Source organism: Daktulosphaira vitifoliae, unplaced genomic scaffold, assembly GCF_025091365.1.
Source record: "Daktulosphaira vitifoliae isolate Bord-2020 unplaced genomic scaffold, ASM2509136v1 Scaffold_5, whole genome shotgun sequence".
Classification (NCBI taxonomy): Eukaryota; Metazoa; Arthropoda; class Insecta; order Hemiptera; family Phylloxeridae; genus Daktulosphaira; species Daktulosphaira vitifoliae.
The window spans coordinates 18,576,396-18,596,683 of record NW_026099576.1 but is presented as its reverse complement, the minus strand read 5'-3'; the positions used below and the strand labels follow the sequence as shown (position 1 = coordinate 18,596,683).

The following is a 20,288-nucleotide window of genomic DNA, read 5'->3' as shown; positions in this document are numbered from 1 at the left end:
GGATAACTGTATTCATTAAATATAATACATTTATAAAAAAATAAACAAAATCACTTTTGTATAATTAAAATAATTTATTTATAAAGAACCCTATTATAAATATCTTTTTAAAATAATTTCTACGTCTTTTTTTTTGAATTTCAAAAAACTATTTTTAACAAAAATGTTGATAGGTTCTTAAAAACTTTAGGATAAGTACATAATAAGTTACAAGCGTTTTAATACATAGAGTGGAGTATATTGCGTAGGCAGATACGCCAATGGCGAGCTGTATCACACGCTCTACATATCAACTCTATTTAAATGCTTATAACTCAATAAGTACTAAATTCTTTAGTTGTTATCAACCTATCAATGTTTTTTTAAAATATGACTATTTTAAAATTGTGAAAAAACAAATAATTTTTACAATATTAGAGTTAAAAAAAAAAAATTATTTAATGTATAATTACAAATGAATATAACTCACAAGTTAATAAGATTTTCATAGATTATGACAATCTCAAGCCAAGTTGAATCTTTATAGAATTTTCAATTTCATATTAACTAACATAGAATAAATGTAATGTATTAGATGATGTGGGAGATTGTGTCAAGTGGAAGTTTAGAATAAGGGCGGCCGACCCCAAGCAGTTGGGATTAAGGCGAGGAAAAAGAAGAAGACAGTTTTTTCAAATAAAAAAATGATTACTGCTAAAAAAAATGCATTTTTTCGTTATTACAGATAAACAAATGTTTGCTCCACTAAATCGCCCAAATATTCTTTTGCTAGGATTTTATTTAATAACACATAAAAGTATATATGATATGTATGGCTTAAGCCTTAAAATTAATAACATTTATATCGATGAAGGATTTTTATGGATTTGTAGGCTGTTTCCTGTTTTAAAGATATTAAATTTGTTTGGAAATAATATTTGTTATGATTTTTTACTTTATATTCAATACAGATTTATGTATGAAATTAATTATGTATATTTTAACATAGGCAATAAAATATTGTTTTTATTATTATATTAAAATTTTTAGTTCCATGACGTTAAAGAACTCTAACGCAGACAAATGCTTCATTTAAACACCGAACATAACAAGTTGTATAGTGGTAATTCTAACTGAATAAAAAAATATATCTTTATGGCCCCTTATCGTCCGAAAAAAATAGATATCTTCCATAGAGGTAAATTTAATAATATTGTAAACAAAGTTATAAATAGTTTTAAATTTTTCCATGGGTGTTATCATAATTTTAGAGGTTCAAAAACAAAATTATTGAATTTTAAATTGACCACTCCTTTTGTGCTATGTGATTATTTTATTATTACTGAAATTTGGTTAAACTATTGCATTAATGATAACAAACTCGACTTTAATATTTTAAACGTTTATCGATTTTATTCAATCTTACATTCCAGTAATTGTAGTCAAGGTGAAGAATTGTAGGCAACCTGGTGGAGAACCCAACTGGTATCGTATTTTAATAAACTTTTTCACCTAACGTTAACATCTGATAAATCCACCTTGAACATGATATTTATCGTAAGTAAATTTATGTGCATTCTAATATGTATGTTGAATATAAATATACTATGGTCACCACCTATCATTGTTGATGCATTCGTTTTCATTTAATATAATCATTATCATTTGAATTAAAACTAAAATACCCTCAAAACTTCTTGTTATATATTTCTTTTCATTTACAATTTTTTTAATTTAATTTAGACAATTACGATTACAATGGAACTTTGATTTAACTGTCACTTGTTTATCTGCCATCAAAGTTTAAAACGTATTGAAACCATAATCATATTAGAGTCGTGAATTATGCATTAGACTTATAATTCATATCTTTACTCCGATTGTGGTTAGGATATGTCTAAATTTTGATGATGAATATGCAGGTGACAGTTAATCGAAGTTCCACTGTATGTAATAAAAAAATCGTTTTTATCCTTTCAAGATATTCTTTAAAGACATTAAAAATCAGAAATGATGGAAAAAGAAAATTTTTAAATTAGTTAAGTTGCATTGTAAATAGGGAAGTATCATTATTGAAAAATTACCAATAATTAAATAAAAATATTTCAATAACAGCTCATTCGATTTTTTTCAAATTTAAATTAGAATATAAATATACTAAACAGCAGACTTTAACTTTTTTTATGAAGCTTAATAGCCATATGCAGTGTGATCAATTTTTCTATTGTTATCAATATTTAATTGTCATAAGAATGTAGTTCTGGATTTAACGAAATTTGTTCCAGAGACAGAATCTCAATCTAGTATTCATTTTTGTAATTCCCGAGAAACAAAATTTGACATAGATATTTAAACAATTTGAAATTCACCGAATTATTGCTATTACATAAGTTTAGAATGATTGTTGTTATTAAAATGAGTTTAATTTTTTTATGTTATCTTTAAGCACGTCTTGATTAGGTTCATACGTTTATTTTTTTTCTAAAAAATATATATGTTTTACTATGATAATATACACCAGTAAACATTTACTATAAAAAAATGTATTGTATATAATTCATTGTTAGTCAATAAGGTTTCGAGGAAATATACAATTGTTAGACAATTTACCACATACCAAATATGATTTAAATGAGATTAGGTATTTAATTAAAAATTAAAAGCTCTAGTATTAGGTGACAAAAAAAATTCGGTATGTAAATTCATTTTTTAAATATATTACAATATAAAAGACTTAGTTGAGTAATAGTGTTTTTATTCTAATATGTTATGTTTTTGCTAGTATAATTATTTCGTTGCGAAAATTTTTCGTACATTTCAAAATAAACGTTATTTGATGTTAGCCTAAAAATGTTATTAGTTTAAAACTAGTCACCCAAAAAATTAAGCAGGAATATTATAGTCCGTAACTGATGAACAATACTAGTTGTTAATTGCTCAATTTATTGATATGTTAATTTGTGCAGTATGAATAAATAAAAATATCAAAAAATTTGTACATTTAAGATAATTTGACATCTATGTCAAATTGTTTTAAAATAAAAATGTGTTTTTCGTTCCATTAAATTAAAATAATACATGATTTTTAACGTCTATATGATAAGTATACCTTATCTAATAATCGAATAATTAATTATATGTGTAATTTAGCAACAGTTACTTTTTAAACAAACTGTTGTTTTTAATAAAAAACATGAATACATTTTGCATTACCTACGTGTTATTGTTATGAAAAAAACTGAAGTAATTGATTCGATAATCCTACTTTAGTAGATTAATCAACAAACATATTTTTAATTTTGTACATTGTATAATACTATAATTATAATTGGTACGTTTGAATTTAACTAATGACGTATAATTAAAATACACGCCTCTAATCCTAGAGAATGGGAACTTAAAATAGTTTTATATACTTATCAGAAGAACTCGTTAAAAGTTTTAAAATGTACAGCAATTATGAAGTAATTCTAATTTATTAACTTTTTGAAGTGTATTAATCTTGGAATTATGCTACATGATTCAAAATATGTATATTAAATAGGAAACTACTAATTTTAAATAAAATAAGTTGACTAAACCCTATATTTAGAGTCAAAGATATAATTACTTTATATAAAATTATTAAATTTGTGTACATGCTATTGTGCTCAGATAAAGAATTTGAAGTCTATACAAAAAAAATTAATAAAAATTAATGACTAATGAAATTGTAGTATGATTAATCAACTTTAACTAATAGAAACTTTTGATCTAATAACTCTAACTCAGGTAAAATATATACTAATTTTTCTAGTTTACTGTAATATACGCCTCAGAATATCAATAAATATGATAACTAATCTGTTGATATCATTTAAAATATACCATTGAAATACCAATTAACTACACTTATATTTATAGTACAAATTGTACCATAATAATCGTATTTTACGATACAATACAATTATTATGATAAAAATTTAAAAAAAAAATCATGATTTTATATTCACCTTATACATTATTTATTTATTTGATTATCGAACGCCATAATAGTAATATACAAAAATAATATACATGATAATCTATATCAAAGAATAAAAAAAAATATATTAATAAAGTAAGAGGAAAAAATGTACAACAACAACAAAATAATTTTTAAAATCAGGGTCAAATATCCAAAAGAGAAATTGTTTTATTATAATAAATTTAACTTATTATTATAATACAAAATAATACATATGAATTGAACTTTGGCGGCGAGATCGAATTTCAATGATTCGTTCAATGAGTACGTTGGATTGAATAGTATGTGTATATTGCCAATCCAACTGTTAATTAAAAATTTTATTTTCAAGAAAATGTCTAAGGAACCTACCAAAAAATATTTCTATCTTATTGGAAAACATCCAAAAGTTATATTATGTTAAACTTTATTTGTTTAAATGATTTTAAAAGCTTGAATAAGATAGGAAGTAATTTATCAAAATTTGTAGATATTTATTTTTTTTTACATTTAAATAAGGCTAAGATAGTTCATGATGAGCATTACATTAAAAAAAATTGTAATTATTTGATATAATTGTTTTCTTTAAATTTTAATATACTGAGAAAGAAAATAATAAAGTAAGTTCAGTGGTGGTAAAAAAGAAGAAGATTGGAAGTATAGATCCCTCCATTGACATACCCTATTTGACATCTTATTAAACAATAAAATATTGAAAAATTATGCAATGCTAGAAAAATTATTTAACTATATTCCATTTTCAAATTTTTTTTTTTATGAAAGAGTTTGACGACATTATTCTAGGAAAATTATTCCCGAAGATGGAAAAAAATATTTAGAAATATTATGAAAAATGCTATTGCCGCCAGCGTCTTTTGATTTAAAATCTGACATTTTTACCAGGATTACCCACATACATTTCAAAAATATCCTGACAATTTGGTTGAAATCTGCTGGTTTTTGGCCGAATTATGAGTTTTTTTTTTTTGAATCCACGAGCATAGTTTTTAGTAAAATATGATTTTGGTTTGCCCATATCAATTTTTTTTTAATTTCATGTTATTTTATGTAGTTTTTACTAATAACACGGCATTCAAAGATTGTATTTAATGATTATTAAGTTTTCTTTCACTTTCCTGTTGTACTGAATAATAATTAGTAGGTTATTATGAAATATAATTTCGAATACAAGTATTTTGTAGCTATATTATTATTTTTTAAATTATTATTTAATTTACAAGTGGGACTATTTTTATGGTAAACTGTTTCTGGAGTAATGCTATTTTTGCAGAACAAAATGTCATATCGTGCCCGGCATAGCCGGGTGGGTGCCCTTATTGGAATCTGTGGCCTATTTGTATGGACAGTCCAAAGTGATACTCGCAGGACACCTGGCCTGGGGCGAAGCCCCAAATAGTCGAAACTTAGCTTTTGTACAATTTTTATTATACATATATTTTTATACTAGAAACTCTACATGTGATAGTTCAGTTTAGAATTAATATGAAAAAAACAACCAGTACAGTAGGGTCGCGGCATAGTTGGGTCAAGTATAATGATATCTGACAGTGATTAAAATCACTATCATAAAAAACGCTTCGATGCAAATCTGTAGATAATGTTTAATTTTAAAAAGTTGCTAGATTATTCCAAAAGCTACAATGATCTCCTATTTCCTTATTTATATCTTGATTGAAAGTTTTATGATTTACGTGTAATATATATTTAATATATAAATATATAAAAAAAAATAAGTTGAAAAAGTTAATTTTTTGTAAAAACGTTGTCATTTAGGTAAGTACCTCGCGTGTCTATATAAAAAAAAATTATATTGAATTAGTCATTTTTAAAAAAGTTATGACAGTTTAAAAAAAAATTTCGAAAATTAGTAATTTTTAAATTTGTATTTTTTTTTTGAGATTTCCTCCATTACGGGGAACGAGGGAATTTTTGAGGGTTATGCTTCGATTAGATACTATATATGATCTTTTGACGTATCGTTGAAAGAAATCGGTTCGGTGAGAACTGAGAAAAAGTGGTAACAGACACAAAACTTCGCATTGAAGCTAAAAAAAAAACATAATAGTAATACCTTCTCAGTTTCGCAACGAAGCTAAAATGATTGATCCTAAAAAATTAGGAAATTATATACATAGGTAAATTCATTATGGTACTATTCTAAAATAAGTTAAAAATTTAAAATGGGCTAAATGAGAAGAAAGAAACTTATGCATATCTAATAGTCCTTAATAACATCTTGATATAGCATTACTGATAAAAAAAGCTCTGTAGTATGGAAGTACAGATAATACTTATCATAAAGGTTATTCACCCTTCCATGGAAAATCTTTTGATTATTATTAGTAAGTTTAGTAATTCTTAAAACATCGTTTATAAATAAATTAAATAACAGTGTTTGACAAATTCATATAATTCATATGCACTTAAAAATATTCTATGAGTCAAGTGGTAACGGCTATGATTTAATTGGTACGATAAATGTACTGTTTGTAGATGTTTGTTAATCGCATATATATATATATACAAATGTTCTTACAATAATATAATTATATGCAGACTCTTCTTGTAGTAGTGGTGACTGTGTTACATCATGAGAAGAGGATCACAACCGGTAGAAAGTGAAATCCATGCACACGCGTAGTAACCGAGTACACCGTGGCGGGTCTTCGATTGAACACACAGGTAACTAAATAGCATCGTATTAGTTAATTTAAAGGTATACTAAAGAGTTTTGATTTAATATATTTTTAAATACAATAACGAGCGCTGTGAATCTATAGACAATTTAACGTGCTAAATGTATATTTTAAGTGTATTCATGTTAATTAAGACACAATCTCTTAGACATTAAGGAATATTAACGCGATTTTTTCATCGTGTTTTGTGAGCTGTATGTATTTAAAAAATTACATTTTATGTTTTCGCCGGCCAAACAAAACGTATTGTTAATTATTATAGATAAACATAATTTATTCTAATTTAAACTTAACAAAACGTGTATATGTATTACAACAGCGTGACGGAATGAACATAATTTCTTGCTTAGTAAATGTGGATGCATCGCATTAATTTGTTTACACATCAATTTGTTTGAGTAAGTACTAAATATACGCGATTTAATTAAATCTTAAAAAAATATTTTTTGATCCAATACGAATTTAATATTAAAATTAAAAGGGTAATAACGTAATTACGGGGACGCTCTTGCAAACCCTTATAAAATCTAAGGGTAGCGAAAGTATAATTTTGTGACCACTAAAAATATAAAATAACTCAAAAATATTGTATTATTATAAAATTGTTTTTAATAGAATGCATGCTAATGTTTTAATAATTATTTTTGTAAACAATATAGTATGAAATTTATTTTATATATATATTATACATAAATCACTCATTTGAAACATTAAACAACGAGAGTTTATTAATTCATTTCGAGCAATCATGCTAATTTATTAAAAACTTCATTTATACTAGCATCATAAAATATGAAGATAGCATTAGTCAAAGATTCTCAAAAACGCTAATAATCTTCCAAAATGTTGCATCTTCTAAAAATTTGTCCAAATTACACCACTGCTAAAGGATTTTTATACATGAATCTTGGCAACTAAAGTGTTGATTTTATTAGATTGTAAATTGTAAATTTTTCTTTTACTTTTAAATGGATTATGTATTTATACACTATTCTAATATATAAGAAACACAATTTAAATAATTAAGTCGTATAGAAAGTTTTCTACAATTTTTTTCTGTTAAAAATATAACTTGTGTCAAGAAATACTGGAAAATAACACACGTGTAATAAATTATTCGTCTTATGTCGTAAAACGATATGTTAGCGCGAATTTCAAGACAGTTTGACACATATTTTTGTTCAAAAATTTATTACACAATACATATGTGTTCAAACTATTAAGCCTATACAAATATCGAATGGTCCGACTAACAAATTGTAAATAAATAAAATAATTTTATACTCTAGTTATAGTTATGATAATTTATCTGTGCTATACTATATTTTCATACATTTTTAACTTTCTGGTTACTATTTTCCTTTGTATATTTTATTGTTTTGTTTTCACCTAAATTGTTTTCTATAGTATTGAAACCATCATCTCTTTTAAACAAATATAAATGAAGTCTAAGAAATGTATGTTGAAATTTTTTTCGATATTATAAACGTACCCGATAACAGTGTTTATCAAATTAACGAATGGTCAATTTTTAAATATATTTACAACAATTTTTCTTCTCAATCAACTATTCACGTAGAACGATCTTAACAAACCATTAGTAACAGAGCTATAGTAGGTTTTTTTGACTAATTACGCTTTTTAGTGGCAGTACTTGGAGTATTAAGAATATATTGGTTAAGATACTAATGTTTCAAAAATTATTGCAAATATATAATTATCGGAAAATTATTTTATTTAAAAGTCTTTACAATGATGTGTGGATAAATAATTTAAGTTTTTTATCCCTTTATATATATTAGTGTTAAAAAATGCTAACTTCAATATTCTCAATCGGAAACCCTTATTTCTAACTTGATAGTATAGTTGAAAAAATAATTACAAATATATGTTACAATAATTACAATATGTTATGATATTTGTTCTATCCAAATAATCGTTTGCGTATTAAAATTTTTAGAAAATTTGGATTTAAAATAAAAACTCATCATTAATTTGATTTTTAATACCGAGGCAGCAATAATAAATAATTTTTATGATAGTTATCAATAAAAATTTTACACTCCGGTGACATACAAAGTACGACAGTAAATTCGCGTTGGATATAAGAGTATGTGTTTATTAATAAAAAGAGAATTAAAGATAAGAATTCTGTATAATGGCTAATACTATTGTTATTAAAAACTAGTATATGTGATAAAATGGAAAAATCAAGACTTTCGTTCTTCTTAATAAAATATTACTCAAATTTTTTCATACAATACGGTGTAATTGCAAATATAGTTATTTTATGAAAGTTTTGTTTTACTTTTTCCCAAATCTAATGTGTTTTAATTAGTTTAACGTTTTAACTTAAATCGATAACTCTAAATAAGAAACTTTGTTTTTATTTTTAATAATTTAAATTAGTGCTAGTAAATCGTGATTATTATAAATATTAAATTATCAGTTAAAAAATAAATATCTTCAGTGTGTCCATGAAGTTAATTTTGCGTAAATCGTAAATTTATGTCTCGAGGACAGCAAAAGTTTTATTACAGTCTATTATCGATAACAATCTAAAATAAAATACCTTTTAGTGTTTATCCTTTAACAACTATAACTTAAACAGCATTTGTAGTCATTATGTTTTATCACTTAAGAGAGTACACCTACAAAGCCAAACGTGTAACTATTTATTCTTAGACGTGTCCATTATTTATCGATAAACGCTGATATGGAAAAATTAACGGGTCTAATGGTTTGTCTAATGTTTGCTAATAAGGTTTTTTCTTTATTAACAAACAAGATTATTGTATACAATTTGCAGGAAAAACATGCTGCGTTTGTAGTTTTAATATCCATTAACAGCAACTTTTCTTGTTCACAAAATATGTTTCTAGTAACTTGTTACTAGTTTCCCGTGACATCGAACAGAGTAATGTTCACTACAGTAATTTTGATCGATTGTCGTAAATTAATATGTTTCAATGATTTTACAGAAAATAACTTTCTAATGGAAATATTAATTAAAATTCAAAAGTGTCCTTTAGACGGGAAATTACAATTATACATTTCTTAGCCAACAAAGCATGTTTCGATTTCTTTATAAAAAAACCCATAGAACAAGAGTAAAAAATAAACAACTGAAAAATCGCAAAATCTGCTACATTTTTTCGAAACTAATTTCTCATTAACGCCCATGACACATTCAATTTTTGATTATTTTCTGTGCTGATTTCTTTTCAATGACCTCAGTCAGTCTAACTTATTGTCATCGTCAAATAGGTTTTGGTTGATACGAGTGGTTTTTACTGTTCCAGCAAAATATCGAAACTCTTAGATATAGCATAATCAATAGTTGAAAATGCTCTATTTACATTTATTGTTTTTTATATAGTTGTGTAAAGACAAAAAATAGTACTATGACGCTCTTTGAAACGTTCGCTCTATTTATGCTATTTAATATTATGTATCTGCGTCGGTTGAATAATAGAATATCTAACGCTACTAAGAGTCCACATTAAGTATCACACTTATGCAACATCGATAATGTAAATCTGTTAACGTGTAATTATATGACCGCATTATTTGGCACTACCAATAACATATTGATAATTATCTAATAACGATAAGAGATAGAAAACAAAATGCAAATTAGATGTTCTATAATAAATTTCTTAAAAACTTTTAAACTACTAGTACAGAATAAAATTTATCTACTTTTTTTAGATTAATCAATGATTTCATGCACAAAATGGACATTGTAAATTATATAAGTTTACATAATATCAAGTTAATAAAGTGAGCTTATTATGAATATTTGTATTTTATTAGAAATCACTCAAAAAATTTACATGTAAAATAATTGATTGAACTAATTTAAAATAATAGCCAATGGACATGTCTACACTACTATTATTGTATTAATAATTTTTCCGATATTAAAATTACTAAATTTCTGTATTATTACTATGGAAAAGTATTCGAAGCCTTTCCAAAATTGCACATTAAAAAATTCATAACTCTTACACTTTCGACATAAAGCCTAGTTCATTGTCTAAGTGTCATAATGCATTTAGATTTTATAAAAAAAATAATAATCTCTTATATTTTGTTTGTGTTTCTTTGTTTTAAATGACCATGAAGAGCAATGACCGGTCTTTTTACGTATAAAATGTAAACCACTAGCTTTTTTTAGTTGACCCCGTAGCTTTAACCCATCGCGTCATCGTGTGATAATGTAACGTATGTATTTACCTTATAGAAGGCCAATAACCCTTTTATATTTTAAATGTGAATAAACATATTGAATAGTAATAATCATTTTATGATATCACGTGTAATCAGTCGACGAAAAACAGCGAGAATCACAAAGTAGAAAATGTTTTAAATAACCATCAACAATCTAATTTGGATCGCAGCTCTCATTAAATTTCAAGTCTGTTTACCTAGTTTTCTTTAAAATTCTCGCTGGGTACTTGAATAACTATAACATATTTTTAATTGATACAAGATTCATATTTTTCAATATTCAAAAGTACCTACACCCAGAGAAAAACCTCGATCTATATAATAAATTCATTGTTCAATTTGATAAATATATCATTACTATTGAATCAATGATATATTTATCAATATGATATTTTTTTTTCTTGTCTTGAACAATAATTATTTATAAGAATAGTTATTTTGTTCGTATTAATAAAACATTATCATAAACCCTTGATAAAATTTCTCTTTCAATTTTGATTGAGGTTTTTCTTTGGGTGTATATTTCACCCTTGTGTATTTTGATTAGTTTTTAAATACACGTTAAAGAATAAATGCATTTAGTTGTTAACAAAGTGTGCGCGTCATATTATTTTGTTTCAAAGCAACTTTCTCTGAGAATATTTGAGTAGGGGTGCAAATTATTGGAATATCTAGTTCATTTGTGGCAATAATAATAAAAAAGAAAAACTGTACGGAATAAAAAGTTAGGTCTCACAAAAGTCGTGTCAATAAGTATTCAGGATGATGTTATAACTCTTGAAGTTGAGTTATCTATAACATCCTGGTTATTTTTCTTAAACGCGAGTAGTGTGTCACTCACTGTGTACTTGGAAAAGAAGATATCGCAAAAAAAAAAACCCAGCGAGGTACTTGCAATAGCCAACAACAACAACAATAACATCAGTGGCGTATCAGCAGCGCGTTAAACTTTTAGTTTTTCGGGTCAAGATCACGAGTCGCCAGGATTTAACTATCAAACGTGTGAGCAATTGAGGTGCGAGGGGAATTCCCCCAAAGCCTTGACCATTGCGTAACCGGATTTCGACGGCACTATTGCCATTACCGTCGGTGTTCCTCTTGCACTGCGGTTCGTTCGCATAACACACTTATAACTCGTGTACCGCAACTGTGCGTTTGACATAATCCGCTCTTTGACTGTGCTCTACGCGCCGCTATCCGTTCGTTGTGCTCGAATTATAACAACAAATACTGGCGGGCACCGGTGCTCTGTCTGTCGGATGAAAAATTAAATTAACACAACAAGTAAGTACCTTATGAGTTCAGATAAAAAAACGAAAATAGCACAATGTCTTTCGTATGTTTTACACGAGTACCACTCTGCGCACCGACAAGAGCGTGTGCCAATCTGTGTAAAACATTACGCGCAATAAAATGTAATGTACCAACGTACGCCAATGTATTTTGTATTACATAATTGTAACTTATCTGATTCTACTGGACCGCGTCGTCACCCAAATAGAAAACCGGGTATCGAGTAAAAGCATTTTTTTGAAATTTATTTTTTAGCGTTGCGAAAATAATTTATACTTAGTGGCAATTATGATGAATGCTGCGATTGTTTGATTCTGAGTTAATGACATTTTCGCAATTTTTCTATTTGTTTTGTACGGTGCAATAAATGATTGGAAAAATAATTTGGCGTCGGTCGAGTAATAATTCTTATAATTTTGACAATAATGATTTGTCCTCCGAGTAAACAGTAAAATGTCATTAGCGGTGTATGTTTTTTCTATTCAAAATTAAATGTACCGAGTGAACAATAGCTAGATGACGTGTAAGTCAATGCATAAAAAACACAATACGCTGTACGTCGAGGTTAACCGTTGCAGACATAAGATCAAAAATAATTTTACTTCTTTTACGATCAACACATTTTTTTCAATTATTACCTATCAGCGACTATTTCATGGTTATTTGGTTGTAAACGGCGTAATTTCTTGCAAAATAAGTAACATTTTATCAGAATGAATTCAAAGGAAAAACATAAATTATTTATGACTCATAAAACACCACTGAAACGACACCCCCCAAATACTCTGCCAAAACTTAGAGAAATTTCACTAAAACTACTGCCTAAATTATTAGCTTCGATGCGAAGCTGAGAAGGTATTAATTTTACCATGATGTGTTTATTATTTTATTTTTTTTTTTATTATGTTTAATTCTGCAAAAAATATCAGATGACTATTGCATCGGTTTTAGTGTTTGTTTTAGAGTCCATGTGTTCCATCGTCGATTATGATAAACACTATCCTAAGCTACTTATGAATTAGGTAATGGTAGAATGTTGAAGCAGATACCTAATAAATATGTAAAACAGTACTTTTCTTCTAATGGTGTTAAGTCAGTGAACAAATTTTATGGTAATTTTTTAGTATTATAATAGTGTTTCACGGTCGATGAACGTCAAGATAAATAAGATAAACTCCATAAAATACGGTCACTAAGTTACCAAGATGACCGCGAACGTTACCGTCGATTGGAGCGATCGCTTGAACCGGTTTTTTTGACTTATTATTTATAATTATTGATTACCGGCTATTACTATCGGTAAAAGTAAAGTATATTTATTGTATAGAGTCCACTAAATGCCAACGGTCGTGATTTACGAAAAGCAAAGGTCACAACAAGCACGTCGTTTACTTTAGACAATAGGAATTGAACTTTTCTCATACGTTAGGCAGCTAAATGAGTTCCACGCTGTTTCGATGTGGTAAACACAATTTATACCATTTTTTTCGAACAAAGAAGTTCTCGTGTTTATTATTTTATTTCGTAGTATTAAAATAAACGGTCGACATGCATATTTGTTTTAAATTATGGCGTTTTTGAGAACCCCAATAAAGGTTAGAGCGGTATAATTTGTGTAGTATTATTAAAAGGAAAGCGTAATTATTTCATTGATATCAATATCACGCAAATGCATGCACGAGATTTTTATTCAATTCAATTTTACGTGATCCTAATAATATACCAGTATACAAAATAACATTACATACAATGTCAGAGTGATATTTTTTCTCACAGGACATTGGCTCATTGATATAAGTACTGGAAGTATGTGCTTTTATAATAATACCTTGAATTAAAATATCATTAACTATAGAGTGTTATAATTAAAAGTTGATTTTTGATGTAAAAATCAGATTGATGTCGCATTTTGATCAATACGAAAAGAATATTGAAATTAGAAAGCAACGTGAAGTCACCTGCTGTACGTCGCCAGTCATTTACCATTTGTTAATCGTCATCAGTTATATAATTTGATGTTTTTGGTATTTTCATAGCGTCGTAGGGCGTGCAATGAACGTGAATAGAATTCTACGGATTATTGATTATATCCATTGTAGTGGACTAAAAATCGGCATGAAAATATCGTAACTTTTAAAATAGAATTCAAACAGCTATAAATGCTGTAGTTTTAAGAAAATCGCACGATAACAGTGTAAGTGAAATGCTCTTTTAAGTAGCAAAAATATTCATTGTACATAATTTTCAAGTTAAGGTTATTGGAGAAAATCGAAAGTCGTTAAAATGTTGACCCGTAGTCTTCCATAACTTTCTTGAGAAAATAAAATGATTTTTTAGCTTCACGCGGAATATCTAAAACCTTACCTAAGTGTAACCGAATAATATTTAAAATCGCGTATCTAGCTTAACAGAAATTGATTTTTAAAAAGTTTACTGTTCACGCCTTTTGTATGCCGAACACACGACACGCCCACAAGGACTGGGATGCAGTTCACGGTCCGTTGACATTACAGGAATTACACACGCAACGTNCTAAAAAGTTTACTGTTCACGCCTTGGTATGCCGAACACACGACACGCCCACAAGGACTGGGATGCAGTTCACGGTCCGTTGACATTACAGGAATTACACACGCAACGTATCATCGATCCACTGGATTGTCAGGGGTCACCGACAAATCCGTTAATTATTATGTAGTCACGAGCCGTACGGACATTATTTAAAAAACAATCGAAGAATTTGCGCACGAAAAAAAATGCAAGCCAAATTGTTTTTCAAACTCGTGTTTCGAAAACAACTAATTAAAATAAACGGAAAAGTCGTTAGCGATCGACAATCGCTGATTACAGTCTATTCATTTAGAACGATATGATATAACAACTTATGAATAATAGCAAAACTTTTGTTAGGTGTGTAGGGCCGCGCGGTGGGCGAGTGTTATGTAAAGGAGATTCGCGTTAGTCAACGGCGCGCAGAGTGAAGATCCTGCTAATTGTGACACTCGAACAATGCCGACACATCTCGTAAAATAACGTGATGAACGCGTTGAGCTGCCGTTGTCTTCGAATCGTCTCGTCAATTATTTACAACGTTTCGTAGCGCACTTGACCTTAAACTCGACTACTTGCGATTTTGTTTGTTCTTGCAAACCGTTTGTTTCCTCGTTCATATTGTTCGGTGATTACTCGTCGTGCTCAGTCATTGTCTATTGTCTGACGCGTCCCCTTGTTTTATGGTTCCTCCGCTTAACCATAAACCTCGACGGACGACACCGCGCGGACACGGGAGAAGATGCGCGCGCCCAGTTGTGTTGTCGGTTTGACCTCGTCACACGTCACATGATGCGGCGCCCCGAGATGTGTTCGTCGTCCGGACAATTAAAAAACAAAACGTAATAATAATAATAAAAATCACAATACAAAAAGGTACGTTTTTAAGCGGCTCGGGTGTCTGAGGCATACGAACAAAATTACCCCTCGCCGTACGATTCGCCGTGGAATAATAATGTAAAATTACAATACAATGACGACATCACAGGGAATGAATAATAAATATTATAATAATAAAAAAAAAAGAGTGCGTGGTTCACACGAGTATACCTCAAATGCGTGTATCAATGGGCGGGAGGGAAATATATAACCAGACACAGAATTGACAGACACAGACCATAACAGTCATCGTTGTCATTGCTCGTCGAACGGAACGAAAGTGAAAATTCAGTTTCCATTTCATTTTATAATTCGCCGACTGCGACGTGTGTGTCAAGATTGCAGTAAATTACGATTTTTACATATTTACCACGTACACGACCAGTTTTACACGGACCACCGCCGCCGTATCAGAAGTAGTCTTGCGGCTGATAACAAACGCCGTGGCTCGTGAGTATAAGTAATACTTCAACATCACATTTTACACGCCCAAGTGCGCCGATTTTTTCCCGTCGTTCGCATTGACTTTCCGCGGATTACATAAATTTCAACGGACCAAGTGGATTTTCGGGTTTATCTATGAAAACATCGTTTTCTGTAGACAAATCTCGTTTGAATAAACGTTTTGAAACTTTATACGTCGGCACTTTTTTGTAATACATTCGGCCAAAATTAATTATACATACTGTCGTTAAGTATTACGGACGTGTATGTACGCAACCGACCATCGCGTTATTTAATATTATACGCGCTTGTCATGTACCATTCAGTGTCAGTGTTAACAATAAAAAATAAAATACTTTTATTACACGTTTTCTGTAACCTGAAAAATGTATTATTTTTTTTTTCTGATAAAGATTTTAGATTTTTCAATTGAAATTACCGTGTTTTATGGTTTAATCGAATTATAAGAATGTATTATTTTTGTTTTGATCAACTTGACGTACAGTTTAAAACACCCGAAAGTTCAGGAATAATGTGTGTTTTATGTAGGCGTTGAGTACAAATTATTGCTGTAGAAGTCACTCTATTACCATTAGGTTTAGATTATAGAAAACATTAATGTACATAAAACGTCTTTTACGCAATGTCGAATAAAACAATTGTACTTAATGAATTTGACAAATATGTGTAATAATGTTTATTCCGTATAACATTGTCAATAAAATATTGCCGGTAACTCTGCTTGCATGTCCATGTTTAGTTTTTTATTGTGCTTGTCCGTACTTGTAATAACATCAAATTGTTATTTCCGCATTAAAGTGAATAGGTCATTATGTAATAAGACTTGTTTTGTTTTAGACAGGCGATGCTGAAGTTGTTCTCTTTGGCGTGTCTGGCGGCCGTGGCCTCAGCCGCGGTTCTGCCGCCGCCTTGGGCTAATCCGTCCCAAAACCCGTGTGCCCTCGAGCCGTCCGGCGGATGGCAGCTACTGTATTGGCCGGAGGACAAAAAATGTTACCGAATATTTCAGCGCGGTTACCCGTGTCCAGAAACCATGGAACTTGTTCCGCGACCCGACCGTAAGGGGTCAGCCGAGTGCGCGTGCCCGCCAGGCAGTGCACGGAGCGCCAGAGATTCTCGGTGCCATCAGCTCTTTCAGTTGAGCGACACGGTTTGTGAAGACGGCCAATACTTTGCACCCGGCCCAGAAAGGTACGTATCGTTATTGGAGCGAAGAACATAAGTTGTTATTTAATTTGTGATCTGAAGCTAAATGAAAGTTTTTCTTTTCAGAGAGGACCGAGAACGTTGGGGAACTTGCGAAGACCCCACTCCCTGTCCGGAACAAGATCAGTTGTTTTGGCCTAAAGACAAACGTTGCTATCGAAAGTTCACCAAAGGACCGTGTACGGACGGACAGCTTTTGATCGCCAGCACTTATAACGACGCTATAGGCGAATGCGCGTGTGAAAACGTTCCTGAACTTAAATCTTATTACTGGGCTCCTGCAGGTACATATCACAATATCAATCCAAATTTTTTATGTAATTTCATCGGTATTTGTTTGCTATCTAGTGATTTACTGTTTAAGTTAGCTACGAAAAATATTTATGTTAAACGCTAATTGTTTTTATTATCGATCGCAATTTATTGTTTGTTGTAATTTTCCCACAATCATTAATGCAAAACATATTATTTATGCTCTTCGAGGATATTGTTACTGCAACACGCGCAAGGTCGTTTTTTATTTGCCTGTAACTACAACAATACTTAAATTGATGTTCGTTTAATATTTTCTATACAATGGATAATATTTACAAAGGCATGACATGTTGTACAGACCATAGCGTTATAATGGTTGAATCGTTTTAAAACGTTTAGAAAAACATGACCCAGTTGTAAAAGCCGATGTAGTGATTTGTTTTGCGCTCTATTGCGTCGATAGTACAATTTAACGTTTTTTAATTAGAATTTCTTCAACCTTCATTACTACACTAAGTTCATTTCTTTAAAAAGAAACGTAATATTCATATAAGATACTCTTTTTTGTCGAGAACAAATCATTTCAGCTCAGTCAGAAAATGTTCGAGGTCTCGTTGGGAAACAACAAGGTGTAAATCGCGTCTCGGTAGAGAAATTCGTATTAAAAACATTTTCAATCGATGCTCTCTTATTGATAAAGACAGTTTTTAATTATTTTTTTTTTTACTACACCAAAATGTTTTTTTATATTTCTCCATCTTAAATTAATTTTCATAAAATATCAACTGATATATTTCAATGATTTTAGGGACTTGCCATGAACCCTATACGACTGGACCTTGTCAAGAACGCGGTGGCATATTCTTGCCGGGCGGACAATGCGGTTGTGATCCGTCTTTGCCACATTTTCATAACGGCACGGGAAAATGCTATCAGCTAGGTGGTATAGGCCCTTGTCCAGCAGGACACCAGTTCCTACTGGCCGACGGCGGAAGTAAAGCTGAATGTGCTTGCAAGGAAGGCTACGTCAAATGGTTTGGTGACGGAGCTTGTTACAGACCTTACACTCGGGGCCCTTGCGCTGCCGGCAATATGTACAGCGTAAACACAACGGCCACCGGCATGGCCATAGGTTGCGTGGATGTGCCGTGCTCTGCGGGAAAACTGTACTTCCCTGGTGGCAAAGGTTGTCACCGAGTGGGCACGCAAGGACCTTGTCCTAGTGGTCAGATCGTTCTGTTTCAGGACTCCGTGAAGACGTCTATCGAGGGTATATCGTATTTGGGTATGTGTGGCTGTGCCAACAGTCCCGACTCGTCGTCTTCTTATTACTCGACGTCGTACGTGGGCGGTGAAAAGGCACTTACGTGTAAGGCAGCGCCTACTTCGTCGGCTAGACGGTTGGATAACAGTGGAAACAGCAGAAGGGCAGAAGCGCAGCAAGATCCGTGTGGACATCGGAGGGGCACGATAGCTTGGTCTGATTTAACGTGTAAACAGCTGTATATGCAAGGCCCGTGCGAACCGGGCGAATGGGTGGTACCGGACAGAGGCAAAGGCACCCGTAAAGGCAGAGGCTGGAAAATGGGTAAATGCGAGTGCAGACCCGGATATACGGCGGCTGCGACAGCGGAAGGCCGGACAGTGTGTCAGGCACCCACCGTATCGTTGGCTAGGTTCTTGAACACTAACGTTACGCCAACCGCCGAAGGACAAAGGGACCCCCCTCTTGTAGACGATACCCAAGAACGAGAAACTACCGGAGTTCAGTGATAATCTAAAATACTCCAAGTGCTGTACATAATCAATACAAATTTATATATTTGGTTAAGAACGTTTGAAAGACTGCAAGAGAATAGTGATAAACATATAGACAAATTTCTATTCGAATTTCGGATCTTCAAGATTAAACACCGTACGTTTAATGTCATTGGTTCAAAAATGTATATTAGATTAATGTATATAGTAATAAGTCGGAAGTGAAATGAACATAGAAAACGACGATATTATAGATATTCAAAACTTCTTTAATGCTATTAGTTGTATCGAGTTTGGCGTATTGAGTAAAACGTCAAGAATTTCAATTGAATGATACCATAGAATAATATGGAAATATTAGTCGAGTTCAATGTAGGAATCTGTATCGTGAAGTACTTATACTCGTTCGCTTTGTGTCCTAAATAAATTACCAAGTACTTTATAACCTATGAATATTATATGATTTATTGTGTATTGATAGTTTCTATTTACCAAAATATCAATAAAAAATTTAACGTTGATGTTAAACTAATGGCAGTGTTATAACACTGTTACTATTAAAAAACTTTTACAAGTCTGTATTATTAAAACTCGTTTGTAAATAATTAGTATTCGAATAGATTTAACTCATAATATATATTCAAACTAACAGTTGGGGGGGGGGGGTTACTTGGAGTATATGATTGAAGAACCATACTCGTAGAAACAAAAATACAAGTCAATCGATAAGTTNGGGGGGGGGGGGATACTTGGAGTATATGATTGAAGAACCATACTCGTAGAAACAAAAATACAAGTCAATCGATAAGTTTTAATTTATTTTTGTTTTTAATTATTTAGTATCACACAGTCATGATTAATTTAATTAGATTTTAGTAATATTACAATAATATTTTAATTATAATATTTTTTAAATTCATTTATTGTAAAAAATAAAAATAACTCAAACTTTTTCAGTTTTGTATTTA

The 20,288-nt window shown here is 30.4% G+C and overlaps 1 protein-coding gene across 5 annotated transcripts; it reads left to right on the top strand.

Annotated features, from left to right (window-relative positions):
* The first annotated feature begins 1,331 nt into the window (after nt 1–1,331).
* On the top strand, nt 1,332–19,848 carry LOC126906845 (uncharacterized). 5 transcript variants are annotated; one of them, XM_050687744.1, is made up of 5 exons: nt 1,332–1,536; nt 6,555–6,667; nt 16,939–17,292; nt 17,374–17,591; nt 18,371–19,848. In XM_050687744.1, exons 3-5 carry the CDS (start codon nt 16,946–16,948, stop codon nt 19,333–19,335), a joined length of 1,530 nt encoding a protein of 509 aa, XP_050543701.1. In that variant the 5' UTR covers nt 1,332–1,536; nt 6,555–6,667; nt 16,939–16,945; the 3' UTR covers nt 19,336–19,848. The 5 variants fall into 5 exon arrangements, with proteins under 5 accessions (XP_050543701.1, XP_050543703.1, XP_050543705.1 ...); XM_050687746.1 differs by lacking the exon at nt 1,332–1,536 and having other exon boundaries at nt 6,542–6,667; XM_050687748.1 differs by lacking the exons at nt 1,332–1,536; nt 6,555–6,667 and adding an exon at nt 6,957–7,079.
* The last annotated feature ends 440 nt before the right edge of the window (nt 19,849–20,288 follow it).